The 15715-nt window shown below is 36.9% G+C and overlaps 1 protein-coding gene across 5 annotated transcripts in view; it reads left to right on the forward strand.

The window, feature by feature from the left end:
* LOC101085560 (serine/threonine-protein kinase TNNI3K) overlaps positions 1-15715 on the forward strand; it is a 285312-nt gene that overhangs the window by 97611 nt on the left and 171986 nt on the right. For all 5 annotated transcript variants that reach the window (XM_045036011.1, XM_045036012.1, XM_045036010.1 and 2 more), the window contains exons 8-11: positions 179-323; positions 410-514; positions 3808-3902; positions 4740-4889. In XM_045036011.1, coding sequence (XP_044891946.1) covers positions 179-323; positions 410-514; positions 3808-3902; positions 4740-4889 — 495 coding nt within the window. The remainder of the gene's footprint in view (positions 1-178; positions 324-409; positions 515-3807; positions 3903-4739; positions 4890-15715) is intronic.

Below are 15715 nucleotides of genomic sequence, written 5' to 3' on the forward strand. Positions count from 1 at the left end.
AATGGAATAGAATTATAACTTTTTAAATTGGTTGCACTTAATTTCCTTTATTATTATCATTAATTGGTAATTTCCAGGAGTCTCTCGGGCACTTAGAAAAGTCCCTGACACTACACCTAAGAAGGCTGAGAAACAGAGGATTCCAGATAACATAGTTTTCCTTTCTTGTTGATGACAGTGAATGCTCAGGACAATGAAGACCATGTCCCACTGCACTTCTGTTCTCGTTTTGGACACCATGACATAGTGAAGTACCTGCTCCAGAGCGATATCGAAGTTCAGCCGCATGTTGTTAATATCTATGGCGATACCCCTTTGCACCTGTGAGTAATATGTATAGTTCCATACACCCTCCAGCTCTACTACCTGTACTTTCTTACTACTATAAAAACATTTTCTTTAATTTTAGGGCATGCTACAATGGCAAATTTGAAGTTGCCAAGGAAATCATCCAAATATCGGGGATAGAAAGTCTGACTAAAGAAAACATCTTCAGTGAAACACCTTTTCACAGGTAAAATAATGTTTAAGTGCAATAGCCACTAAGGGTGGCTGATACACTTTGGCACCTGAAGTTGTGCACATAAAGCAAGAATGGAGAGTGGCAGATGTTGCAATCAGAGAGCAAGAGCAGAGGGTGGGCAGAGGACAAGGAGCCCAAGCTAGATGCACAGAAGAAAAGGTAGAGGCAGATGCTGCAGTCAGTACAACAGATGGGGCCAGAGCCAGATGCTGCATTCCTGGCAGCAGCCACAAAGACAGGGACTGATGTTGCCAAGGCAACAGGCATATCAACATCTGTAAGCATATTGCTTCTATTCCACTTCACTCAGCGGAAAGCTGCCAAAAGGGGCAATGCCCATAATCCTCCTCCGACAAGAATCTCATTACCAGAATTCATCAGCATCAAATGTGACACTTTTTTCCTTACCACTTAAACCTTATGTGCAAATGTATCTACCTATCTAAGACATCCATCTGTCAGCCTGTAAAAGCCTAGTCGCGGTGGCCACTGAGATACCTAAGAAGGCATTAACTCCTTTCTAGGAATGCATGAGAGTCCTCTACAATGTGCTCTAGAAAAGGAGGGATAAGATTGCTAAAAATAAGATCCATAGCTCCCTAAAATATCCAAAAGTGAGGCAGATGTTTTATAAAAATTGATATGCTCGTTTTTAACAATGCGCTACTTTTGCTATAAAAATAACACAATACTTTGAATTTAATACACCTTGAATATAAAATCATTTACATACACATTACAGATTTCTTGGCTAGTTTGCAACCTCTAAAAAATATATTTAAGACTACTATGTTATTTACATAGTGTTTGTATTGCACTGGTGACTAATAGAAATGAGGAGACTTTTTTTTTTCATATGGAATTAATATTAAGCTTGTGCTTCCTGATAAGGCATCACCCTGTCCAATTTTGCTTGGATATTCAGATTTATCTTATCATACAAAAAGTACAGCCAAAAGGGAGGTGATAAAAACTATTTATGGAGTGGTGAGTATATGTCAGATATTTGCACCCATTATCTCATTTAATCCTCATAACCTTTTATGAAGTAGGTTTTATTATCCCTTTTTGACAGACGAGAAAATTGAGGCTCAGAGAAGGTAAGTATCTGCCAGAGAATATTATGACTAGAAAATCATGTATTAAATACCTACCCGATTCCAAATTCTGTGCTTTTTATATGTCTTCATGTTCTAATACCAAAATATTATGTCTGTGTTCTGCATGTTCTGTAACAGAACAGATGCAAGAACTCTTTGGACCATGCTTTCAGTCAAAATTGGTCAAAGGGATAATTGGCAGAACTGATATGTACAGTTACTGGTGTCCTCTTTCCCCATTAGGTCATGCTTGTTAAGGCTGACACCTTAGGCTAGTTTTCAAATCATTTTGCTACTCTGTGCACATAAATTGGAACCAACTATAATCAAAGGATGATTGTCACCTCTAGAGTCTCTATGACAAGTTCAGTGAAGTGAGTTAAAAGTATGTATCGAATCGTTTTATTTTGTATAACCCTGTGGCTACTACGAATAACATATTAATATTTTTATTCTATTCACTTTAAGCACATATTTATAAAAGAAACTTTCCCTTTACATGAGGAGTTCACTCTGGTTCTGAAATTTTTCTATGTAAAAATCACAGTGCTTTGCACTCAGTAGAAAGCATTCAATACATTTCTGTTATTGTTTTCATATGTATATATATATATATATATATATATATATATACACACACACATACACGTGTAATACATATGTATACACATGTATGTATATATTTGGAACTCATCAATTCCTGTAAATGGTTGCTTTGAAAAGAAACAATGAGACAGTTCAGACAATGGAACATTAAAAGTGTAGTGTTATGGGTCCTACTTATAATGTGAATAATTAATGGTGCTTAGATCTTTTGCACTGAGTGGCAGCTTTTTATCCATTCAATTATTCAAGAAAGACTTATTAAGGACCTGCCTTGTATTGGCACTGGTAAAAACATAAAGATGACACCGACCCTTCCCTCCTTAAAGGAACTCTTTTGTAAGATATCAAGATAATCAGAGGTGTGTCCATTACCATAATGCAATGTGATAAGTGCCATAAGACTGAAATGACAAGGAAACAGTGGAGATAGCAATGAACTTGGCCTTTGGTTCATAAGAAGTCTTCATAGATGGACTAACAGTTCGGCTAGATGAATAATGTATTTCCTTGAAGAAAATAATGATATTTAATTAAAGAATAAGGATTTGGGCAAGGTCATCTCAGAAAGAGGAAATAGTAAGATCCAGAGAACTACCTCTTCTAGAACTGAGTCTGGAAGGAAAAACACTCAATACTTCACTTCAAAATATAGGATCCTAGCCATGTGTGAGTTGTTCCCACACCAAGCAGTTCTCCAAATCTTCTGCCAACACCAAGTGTGCGTCCTATAATTCAATTTAATTCTGATACTATCTACCTGGAATTAGTGTCAGATCCCACAGGTTAAGGGCTCAGGCCCACAAAACTGCCCACCCCCCACTTCAGATGCCAATCACAAGTCCAAGTTGTCACCTAAATCTCTCTGGACCCTTCTAAGTTCCCCCATTCAGTTGTCCTGCAGAATGCCTAGGACCTATAGGTAAAACTGAAAGAAACTTGCAATATTTTTCCTCCTTTTATGAAAAAGAGTATCATAAGAAATATTTAATAATAGTACACTAGAAGTTTTATTCAACTTCTTATCTCGAAGGCCCAGATTTGGGAATCTCAGGATTTTATTGCCATATGTGCTTGTTTTTTATCACTTCCTTCTCTCTCCTTTCCTCATTCTCCCTTCTTTGTCTCTTTAACACTCTTGTATACACACTAGCATCTGGAATAGCCTGGTGAATCAGGACCATATTCATGTTCTAGGGTTGCCATAATAAAATACAACACACTGGGTGGCTTGAACACCAGAAATTTATTTTCTCACAATTCTTGAGGTTGGAAGTACAAGATCAAGATGTCAGTGGGTTTGGTTTCTTCTCAGACACCTCTCCTTGGCTTGTAGATGGTCATATTCTTCTTATGCCTTTTCATGATTGTCCCTCGGTCTGTGTCATCTTAGAACAGCAGTAATATTGGATTAGGGCCCACCCTAATGATTCCATTTTAACTTAAATACCTCTTTAAATTGTACCCCTTTAAATACAGTTACACTGTGAAGTTATAATGGTTGTAAGTTATAACATATTAATATGTGGGGCACACAATTCAACCCATAACAGAAGTCTTGTTTATGTTGTATTTTTGCAGTGCTTGTACCTATGGTAAGAGCATTGACCTGGTTAAATTTCTTCTTGACCAGAATGTTATAAGCATCAACCACCAAGGAAGAGATGGGCACACAGGTAAGGCATTAGTGAAACATAACCAGTTTTTGATGTATATCAATACTTAAGAATAGTGGGATGCTCAAGAGGGAAGGGAAAAGAGGGAGTGGTCAACCCTAATGAGGAGGGATATTTTATCAATGACATCATTTGGAATTGATGGTGCATGGTGATAATAAAAAGCAGACTGACTTTTGGTCAGTTTCATTATTGTGCTAAATTATCTACAGTTGATGTAACTATTATGATCTGTACCAGGAGAGACTGACCCCACTGCCTTAGCCTGGCTTGCTGCTCAAGAAAAACACTTGTTTGGGGTCTTTGTTCTTGTAAAAGGATGCTAACACTTGTTCTTGGTAATTTCAGTGGATGTAGAAATACTAGAGGGGCGCCTGGGTGGCGCAGTCGGTTAAGCGTCCGACTTCAGCCAGGTCACGATCTCGCGGTCCGTGAGTTCGAGCCCCGCATCGGGCTCTGGGCTGATGGCTCAGAGCCTGGAGCCTGTTTCCAATTCTGTGTCTCCCTCTCTCTCTGCCCCTCCCCCGTTCATGCTCTGTCTCTCTCTGTCCCAAAAAGAAATAAAAACGTGGGGAAAAAATTAAAAAAAAAAAAAAAGAAATACTAGAAATTGTGCTAAACATAAGGAAATCTGTCTAGAAGATCAACTAGAATAGGATACTTCTTTTGCTTGAAGTATGTCATGTTTGTTCAATAAGTAGAATTAATTTTTCATCAAAGAAATCTATCTTTGATTTATATCTCTGGCAAAAATGCTATGATGTGGTAATAACTATCTTTTGAAAATTGGGGTTCGGTTTGCCTCTTTTCTCCTTTCATACTTTCATTCTATTATAGGATTGCACTCTGCTTGCTACCATGGTCACATTCGCCTGGTTCAGTTCTTACTGGATAATGGAGCCGATATGAATCTGGTAGCTTGTGATCCCAGCAGGTCTAGTGGTGAAAAAGATGAGCAGACCTGTTTGATGTGGGCTTATGAAAAAGGTATATTTTTTCACCATTGCATCTCTGTAGTGATACATTGAACTGTGTACATAGATTATGTCAATGCATCAACAAGTCTTTTGCTTGTATGACTTGTGCACTCTGATTTCCTCTGTAGATTATATTTGAGACTTGGGAACTTGATCAAAGAGTCCAATAGACCATCAGTAAGGCAGCCAACTCCTGGGCTGCAGGTGAGCTGAAGGCACTCTTGGTACTGGCACTTTAAAAAGAGAATGAGCTATAAAATTCTTAGGTATCATAGAAATAAAATTGTAATATGTAACAATAGTTACTTTCTTAGAGTAGACCTAGAACTACACTGTATCTTTTATATAAGGGAATTTTTATGTGAATTCAAATTTCTTTTGATGAAATAAATACAAAGGAAAGGAATATTTATTACATCTAACCTTGCTGACAATGACTGATCTAGAAAAAGTAAGGGAGCCAACGATTAGTGAATACATATAAACTTACTTCAGCTCAAAATGATGAAACTTTGGGCTCTGATGTGAGAACACCTGGGTTTACATCAAACCATGTTCTTTGATCTTGGACAAGTCACCTATTCTTGCTGACGTTCACTTTCTTCATCTGAAACAGAAAGGAGAATTATCACAACTTCTCCTTCACAAGACTGTACAGATTAAATGAGAGGATGTAGGCAAATTGATTACAACACTGGCTAGCACACAGTAAGTACTAAGAATTGGTATTTCAGTAATGGTAACAGTAGTAATAGCAGTAGTTCATAAATAAAGATGACAAAAATTAATTCTTCATTTAAAGGGAGAGGAAACTAGAAATAATCAACAATGGAGCAGCCTCTTTGTCATTGCTTAATGATGTATATGTACCTCATAAGCAAGGTTTGCTTATATACATACTCTCCTATGGAGTTTAAATTTCCAGGTGAATGAATGAATGAATGAATGAATGAATAAATATTCAGGTGAAATGGAATGGTATACATCATCATTGAACTCAGAGGGTTACAACTAAATACCTAAAATATATCAAACTTTGGTGCCCACCTTTGCTATCTTATTAGGATGTTTAAAGCACATAAAGAAGTGTTCTTATCTTTTTAAATGCTAGTAGAAGTCCATACTAAAAATGAGAAATTGCTAAACTTGAAGATTTCTCAGGCTACCAATTTGACCTAAAAGGTTTTCTGCCTGAAATAGGACATTAAATTCTATTAATTAAAAGAGAGATGGGGTTTCATTGATAGAAATGGGGAGTTGTTGTAAGCACATAGAAAGAAAAGTATGAATCTGAAGACTGCTAGTGAAAAAATGATTATTGGAGTTACTTTAATAGAGAAAAGTGAACAGACATGGTATAGTAAGAAATGAGTTAGATGTAGGCCTGTTATGTTTTATACTTTTTATTTGGGTATAGTGCAAATATACATGTGTGCATGCGTGCACACACACAAATTTTCACATTATAGCTCGATGAATTTTCACAAACTGAACTCACACATCCAGTACCCGGTATCCAGATGAAGAAACTGTACATAGCCAGCACTCGAAATATCCACTTACATTCTTTTCCAGTCATTCCCCAGAGAGGGTACCACTGCCTTCTTGGGGCATAAATTAGCTTTGCCTTTTTCTGTACTTTATAAATGGAACATTATGGTATGTACATTTTTTGGTCTGACTTCTTTTGACCAACAATTTGTGAGATTCACTCATATTATTGCAGGCAGTTGTATATTGTTAATTCTTGTTATAATGTTTTGTTATATCACTATTCATTCTATTGCTTAGGGTCACCTGGATAATTTTCAGTTGGAGACTATTAGGAATACTTTTGCTATTAGTATTCACATACATGACTTTTGATGAATTTCTGAATGCATTTCTGTTAGTTATAATGACCTTGTAATTTGTATAAAATAAATTCCTGGTAGTCTGTATTTGAGTATCTCTTTGAAAATCCTACATATTCTGAAGCCTTAGGAGGCCTTACTAAGTTCTAGTTACTCAACACATTGCATTTATTCAAGTGATTCTCAGACAGTGTCTCTCAAGAAACTTGAGTTTCAGAAAAAAGACTGTTTACAAAGCATTAGTCTTCCGGAAGACAGCTCAGATATAGCTGCTGTAGGTAACTCTTCACAGGGGTTGGCTTTGTTTGTTTTTAGTTGATTGAGAGTGATAGTTGAAAACTGGTTTTAGTTTTAGTTTTTGTGGAATTCCACATTTTAAGAAACAATGAATCATTATGTAAGTTCCCAACATTTCGTATTGAATGACAAAAAAAAAAATCTTTTAGCATAGAGGATTTACCCACTGGTCTCTGCAACATATGCCATACTTGTCACCCTTATTTGTTCAACTAATGTGATAGGCATCGGTGTTCCATTTCATTATTACTATGAATTTTAACAAACTGAATGTTAGTGCTCAGGAGACAGATGGGTGTTTTGCATATGTTCTAGAGCAGAACAAGTCAAAACCAACAAAATGAAAATTGTTGCTATTTTCTCTTGGTAGAAAAATGTTGGATTGTTTTTGTGTGTTCAGGAAAGATTGAAATGACCTTGTTAAAATATTGTCAACAGTGCACTGTCCCTGTTTCCTTTGGATAAAGAAATGCATTCCTTTCTCCCTTAGGTAGGGAGTCACCAAATTGACTGATGTAGCAGACTAAGGATTTTCCTGAGAAACTTGGAGATGGAGTTGAGAAAACACTAAGGCTTCACTTGAAGTTCCTTCTTCATAGGATAGAGATGTTATATAAATGGTCCCATCGTGGTTTACCCAGTACCTTATTCTCTCCTGGGAGAGATAAACCCGAAGGGAGCTTTATAACCAGGGTCTCTCTTGAAAAGGAGTACTCTTTGGATGCATCCAATTTGAATAGCTCATCCTAGTCTACCCTCTTAGTAGAAAATTGGGAGTTTTTTGCAACTGTACCAATCTTTTCTAAGAAAAATTTTTTACCTGACACCAACAAAATTTTTAGCTTACCCTCTGCTATTCTGACATAGCAAATTCATTTCAGGGGTGCTTTGGAGTTTTGTAAGAGTTATCAACTCTCTTTTGGAAATTCAGAAAAGAGTTCACTCACTATGGGTCCCTGTGGAATCAGATATGAAGAACTGTTTCCATTTACATAGCCCTTTTAACCTAAAGATATCAAAATCAATCTTGGAAATAATTTTCCCTGTGAACTTGATTCTACACAGAAGCCTACTGGTTAAGTTGCAATATTTCTCTGCTAGACTGCTCAGAGCTCTAATTTTACAATATTTAGAGTGTTTCCCCTCCTCTAGCCTGCCACCCTCCCTTCTTTTCTACTATTCCATCTAACAGTAGCGATAGCTGTCTCACTCACTTGGATTTGTTCTGCCCTTTCCCTGGGGTACAAAGGACTTGTATGAATCAATTTAAATTGGCCAGAAGAAATAGCCAGCAGCCTGCTTATGTTCAAATCCTCTGCCCTAATCACCAGTATGGAAAACCCATTGAAAAGACCTACACATAATCTTACATCCATTGCATTAAAGATGAAACTGCCGAATTGAAAAGATCTCAGCCAATTAGAATTGAACACATAGCTCAATAGTGTGTCTGGCAGTTAGATTTGAAAAGGCTGCCTTTGACAAAGAAAAGCACTTCTTTATGTCAGGCTGTTTAGGGTCAGAAAATAACCCAAACTAGAAACAGAACTAAAAACTTCTTATTTGCTTCAGTACTGACACCAGTTAAAGTAATTTACAGAGGCTCCTATCCCAATATCTAATTACACAGAATACAATATTTGTATACATCAGAACCACTCTAATTCACAGTGACAGGGAGCTGCAGTTGGAGAATTAGTGAGTAAGTGAGCAAAAACAATAAAAATCAAGGCTCCTGTACCATGATATATACTTTGTTCATTCCTTTTGACAAGTGTAGTATGGTGTGAATTATTTATAGTAAACGTACTATCGTGTATCCTCTAAAAGTAATAAAGTCTTACAGTTGTGAGTTTCTACAGTTTTCAGCCAGTAAAAAAAAATAACTAAAAGAAAAGAGTGGGGAGGAGTTGAAGGAAGAGTAGATTCATTAAGTTTTTTGATAAATCTTCATCAGTGGGTTATAAGTTCCCAAGTTTCTTCTATATTGAATTCTTACTTATTTGGAGTTTAGTTACTTAGTTTAGTGTGCTAGAGTAAATTATGGGTGGGGTAGAAGAAGGAAGAAACAAAAGATTTAGATGGTATTTCAAACTCTGTGTTCATTTTATGCATACTGGTTACCTTTCTACATGTTTAGTTACTCTCTCTTTTAAAAATAAATAAATAGAATAATATCAACTCTAGTTAGAATGGTCAGAACTTACATTTTTGTAGGGGAATAGCACACTGAAATATTTTTTGAAACATAATAACTATGTAAAAAGCTGCATATACTAAAATGGATAGTAGAAGAGAACTTACATTGATTACATGCCTATTACACAAGCATATACATGCATGCATAATTAAATTATCAAGATAACCCTTTAAATTGGGATTACCTTTCCATTATAGATTAAAAGTTTGAGACTTAGAGCTGTTAAGTCACAATTGCCCAAACCACACAGCTCTTAAGTGGATAGCTGGTACCAAACAGAGTTCTGTCTTCAGATTTCAAGCTCTTACCACCTTGCTCTAGAATCAGATAGATCTAAGTCCAAATTCCATCCTTAGTATTTAATGACTTTGGGCAAGTCATTTAACCATCTCTAAGTCTTGATCTTCAAATTTAAAATGAGTAAATTAATAACCACTTTACAGAATTCTGAAGTTTTGGGATAACATCTAAGTGTCGGGAACATAGCAGATTCTCAATAAAAATAATGATATTTGTTATTATTATATGTATAACAAAGATTCAGTCAAACCTCATATAACCCCCAAATCTCATAGTCTTTCCTAATTTACAACATGTTTTAGTGTCCAGTAAGAAATATGACATATTGACATATTAGAATCATTGAAGGGTTTATATCCCTGCCAAACACTACTAGACAAACCTGGAATATATAAACACATGTGTTGTTTTGTTGTGTTTATATTTATTTATGAATCAAGCAATACCATTTATCTTAAAACATCAGGACTAAAGCAAGATCAAGGAGGTTTTGAAAATCACTAATCAAAATATTTAAAAAATAACTTAAAAGCATTATTCTAATTTGTGTGGTTGCATGAAGATATATTTTAAAACAATACTCTAAAACTTTAGCACAAATTTGCAAGTCCCCTTAGTATAGCTGGGTTTCCCCCTCAGTCATGGACAAGTGTCAGAGGATTTGTAGCCATGTTTTCAAACCAGCATACCAACTAACATGCTGGGTCTTTTTACCTGGATATCTGAGAAGTATGCAAAACTCAGCAAGTCCAAAATTGAACTTAATATCTTTTTTGTCCTCATCAGTCAGTTTTCCTACCATATCTCTTATTCATTCTGTCATTAATGGCACCACCATCCACTCAGTCACTAAAGTCAGAAATCTGGATTGATGCTTGATGACTTTTTCTCCCTCAATCTGCCTTTCTTCGTATCCATTCAATCAAAAATTCTCATCATTTTATTTCATAGGTACATTTTAATCCATCCTTTCTTCTTTATTTTTACTGTCATTGTTTTAGTTCATAACCTTATCATCTTTCTTCTGATCCATTTTAATAGCCTCATAACTCTTTCTTTCTTTCTTTCTTTCTTTCTTTCTTTCTTTCTTTCTTTCTTTCTGTCTGTCTGTCTGTCTTCAGCATCTTTGATTCCATTTTTTAACTATAGTCTTAAAGAAGTATTCAAGGTGTAAACAGGGCCATAGCATTCCCCAGCTTAAAATCTTTCAGTAACCCATTATTACCTATAGTAAAAGTTCCAGTGTATTTTCATGACAAATCCTGTGCCCATGCCCTGTGCCCTCCTATCTCTCAAACCTCATGTCTAGTCACTCCTCTCACATGTGTGACCCCACATGCCGCAATCATCGTTACATTCACTGCATCACTAACATTGACTCAGGGTTCACTCTGTGCCAGGCATATTCAAAATATTTCATATGCATTAACTCACCATGTGTACACAATTACTCTGTAAGACAGTATGTATTCACGTGATAGTAATACAAAATACTTGTTCTTCCCATATATACCATGTTGTTCCATGTTTCCAAGCCTTTTCTCATACAGTCCTATCTCTACACCCTCCCCATCCTCTCTACCCTACTCCACGCTTTCAATTTCTCATTTCTACCTAACTTTCAAAAGTCAGTTTACAGATCCTCTCTTCCTGAAAGTCTTCCCTGACATTCCAGGCTAGCATACATGTCCTTTCATTATGTTTTATTAAACCATATGTGCATTTCTATTTCTATATTTCCACTTCATATTGAAACACTGTGTCCCTTACCAAACTATAAACCTTTATTTTATAGTCAGCTGGAAAACTTTTTTGTTGTTTTTCCAAGATTTTATTTAAATTCAAGCTAGTTAACATATAGCATATAGTTTAGTATTGGTTTCAGGAGTAGAATGTAGAGATTCATCACTTACATATAACACCCAGGGCTCATCACATCAACTCCTTAACACCCATTACCCATTTAGCCCATCTCCCAGCCCTCTCCCCTCCATCAACTCTCAGTTTGTTCTCTATCATTAAAAGTCTTTTGTGGTTTTCTCTCTCTCTGTTTTTACCTTATTTTACTTTTCCTTCCCTTCACCTATCTTCATCTGTTTTGTTTCTTAAATTCTACATATGACAAATTATAAGCTTTTTGAGAGCAAACATTTGAGATATTATTTTTTGTCTTCCAAAAAGCTAATTCAATGACTGATTCCTAATAGGTGCTCAATACATGTTTTTTGAAGTGGATTAGAGAATAAGCAGATATTTCAGTCATAACGTTCTGTTCTATGTCTCACTAAATAGCATCTGGTTTGTCATAATATAGTTGATGTTTTCAAGAATACCACTTACCACTATTCTGTTGTCTATGTAGATATTTCTTTAAATATTGTGGGTTTCTTATTATCTGTGCTTAAATTTTAATAGGCAGATGATTTTAAAGTGTGCTCTAAGTAAATCTCCTATTCCTATGCATTGGAATTGTGAAACATTTCCCTCTGTCTCTAACACTGTTCTCCTCCCCTTTTGCATAATCAACTCATATTCATCTTTCAAGTTCAGCTTAAAAGACAGTTGCTCAAGGAACTCTTTCCTGAATCCTCTAGCCTACTGTGAAATAACACTGCTATGCACATTCACAGCATTTGCTACCTTTTCCTTCCTAGAACTTGGCCAAATAAAATTTGAGTCAGCATTTATATAATTAACTTTTCTCTTTTCTACTAGAAATTGTTTATTACAAGATTAAGGACATTTATATTTCAACATTAATCTCTCATACCCAGTTCCATTCATTTATTCAAAAAATATATTACATACTTAATATGTGATAGACACTGTGCTAGGAACTGAGGTGAAACAGTGAGTTAGACAGTATTCCCTTGCTCTTAGGAAGTTTGTATTTCTAGCAGAAGAGACAGGTCATAAGCAAGAAAACAAATAGAAACTATCAGATAATAAGTCCTATGAATAAAATTAAAAGGAAACACAACAGTGAGTAAAAAGTTTAGGACACTATTTAAAACTGAGAAGTCATGGTGGGCTTCCCTGGGAAGATGTTACTTGAGCTGGTATTTAATGGATGCCCAATAAATATCTATAGAAGGACAAGGAAGGCGGGAAAAAGCCATATAAGAAGAAGAGAAAAGGAGGAAAGAAGAATGCTAAGTGACTTGGTTTATATAGTGTTCTTTTGGCAAAAACATTTGTGATTGTGGATTGTTATCTCAAAGTGAAGAAGGACTGACAGCATTCTTGTTTGAGCCTGGTGATTAAGGGACAAGAATATGGGGAGAAAGGGATGTGTGTACCCTTTCTTATGAAAGCATCTTTCAGATTTAAGTGATGAGATGGTGTAGCAAATCTTGAATTTTTCTTGCCTCTAATTTAAATGACAGTGTTTAGACCAGAACTGGCAGGAGGAAAAATAAGCATCAGGAGCCATCCTCTGGTCCCACTTTTCAATGCTTTTGGAAGATGAGTTTTTAACATGCAGGCAAGGGGAGATAACAAAATTGAGCAAAGTCTCATCTATACCATTACTGTGAAAGTTTTCTTCTTTGAGGCAGTCCAAAGAAAGGCTGAGACTGCTCCTTTGATCACCTGGGCATTTTGGACATGTGAAGTCAATAAGAATTCCTTAGCTTATGTATTCAAGACCCAATCCCTATGTTCTCCACCTCAGACCCAGGGGGCTTCAGAGTCACAACATCTGGGAGAAGATCTTAGTACCAGTGTCGTTTACTGTTAATCTTCAGACCTAGTACTTAAAATAATTTTTCATAGCAATAAACAGCATCTGTCATTCCTAAGACGAAGTGGTGGGGGTGGAGACACAACTTTATAGGGATATAATAAGATGGGTCCTTTTCCTTCTTGAATAATTAGGAACCCTCTGTTACATACCATGACATACATAGTAAACTGTCTATGTAACAGCCCTTTGAATGGACGTGTAGCCTTACACAACAACCTAGATTTTAAGATACAGATATTCAGAAAGCTGAAAACAAAGCAATTTGCAGTTGGGGGAAATAGCTCCCAAGTATAAGGAAAGCAACAGGAGATGAATTAAAGGGAAAACATGGAATTTGAATGGTACAGACAGACTGGAAGAGTGGGGCGCAAGATATGAAAGACACTCCAAGCTGGCAAAAACCTTCATGGGCTCCAATGAGTAATCCTCCGAATGTGCAAAGCATTATTATAACTGCATTAGGCTAATAACATAGCAACCTCCTGTTTTGGGTAAAATACTTGGATGTAGATAGTAAATTCTTAGATATGGGAAAACATTTTATTTAATTAGTGGAAGTTTGATTATCTCTGGACGTGTTCCATTAGTGTGCCTTGGTTATCTGGGTATATCCATTATCAGGAGTTTGCCTTAACAAGTCCATTTAGTGAGTTCCATCAAGGCATTTTTCTACTTAACTCCTTGTGCCCAAGTATCAGGGAGTTGGGCCCTAGTGGTTTTCAGGTTTCTTTGCATACACTTTGGTAGTTTGTCAGAGCAGTGATAGCAGTGGAGAATTTCCCATACATGTGCGCCTCAGCCCATAGTTAGCAGGAGGTGGGAAATCAGGCGGAGATGACTTCCAGAGTCAAGGGGCCTCTTGGCATTTCCCTGGCAGCCTCGTGCTTATCATCAGCCAGAACCCAGGCACTCATTAGGCTCTTGATGAAAAGCATCCCAAAGAAAATGCCAGCAAATTGTGCCACTGTGCTGGCAGGAAATTAAAACTGCTCAGAGCAAGTGGAGCCAAGAGAGCTGTTGAAATGAAAGGTAACATCAAGGGTGTGATCACGGACTTACACAGACGGTCAGGATTCAAGATGCGGCTTTCTGCTTCACTAGGGAAAGCAGGAGGCCCTCTCCCTCTCTGCTGTCAGCCACAGTCAGTCCAACAGAGAGGCTGAGACAGGCAGGGATGTGGGCTTTGTGAATTAAGCTTTGTTATGCTTGGGTAAATGCTTGGGGTTTAGGTTGTTTTATTTTTCCCAAAGGAAAAACGGAAATAAGATAATTTGTTTTGTTTTGTTTTGTTTTTTGTTTTTCTTGGTCCCAAACACTTAAAGACCAAATTAAGTAAAAGAACAACTTAAAGCAACACAGGTCCTATTAAAGTGGGGGCAGAAAGCATAGACAGGAGCAGACAAACCTCAGAACCTATGAATCTAGCAGCAGGACAGATGAAGGGGAATTTTAATTCCAGATAACTTTTTGTTGGTTGTGCTACTTCTATCTTGAAATTAAAATGACCATCAGCCCTGGGAAAGAAAGGGAGGTGCACAACAGGAAGCAGTACCAACACGCAAACAGAGCACACTGAAATTTTCATCATACTGGGGGTGGTGGCAGAGTAATGCCCCCCAAAACTGTCCAGGGCCTATTTCCTGAAGTTTATGAGTATGCCGCCTTACATGGGAAAGGGGAATTAAGGCTGCTAATTAGCTGACTTTTAGAGAAAGACTATCCTGGATTATCCCAGTGAGCTCTGTGTAATAGCAGGGGTCCTTAAATGCAGAAGAGGGAGGCAGAAGCAGAGGTCAGAGTGATGTGGAGTGAGAATGATTCAGCCAGCCATTGCTAGCTTTGAAAATCTAAAAGGGAGGCCACAGCCAAGGAATGTCAGTGGTCTTTCAGGGCTGGAAAAAGCAACAAAATTGACCTTCCTCAAGAGCCTCTAGAAAGGAATGAAGCTTGCCAACACCTTGCTTTAGCCCATTGAGAGCTATGTCGGACTTCTGACTACCAGAGCTAGAAAATAATACAGTTGTGTTGTTTAAGCCACTAAGTTTGCAGTAATTAACAATAGCAGCAATAGAAATGGAATATATTGATGTTTAGAAAATTTATCTGAAGTTCCATAAAGGAGTTTCCAAGTTCATTTACAATTCTTGGGGCTAAACAGTAAGGCAAAAAGCAGTGAAAAGATCTGAGAGGCATATTTATATCTTAAAATTGTTAGGCCTATCACATGCATTATCTCAATCTTTACAACAGCCTTACGAGGGTGTATCATAGTTCTAACTTGTAAATAAGGACCTTTTTTAAAAGGTAAAACAAGTCATGTCCTTCTACTAATTAAAATCCTTCAGGGGCACATAGGTGGCTCAGTCAGTTAAGCATCAGACCCTTGATTTCGGCTCGGGTCATTATCTCACAGTCGTGAGATGGAGCCCCACATCAGACTC

Source organism: Felis catus, chromosome C1 (assembly GCF_018350175.1).
Source record: "Felis catus isolate Fca126 chromosome C1, F.catus_Fca126_mat1.0, whole genome shotgun sequence".
NCBI lineage: Eukaryota > Metazoa > Chordata > Mammalia > Carnivora > Felidae > Felis > Felis catus.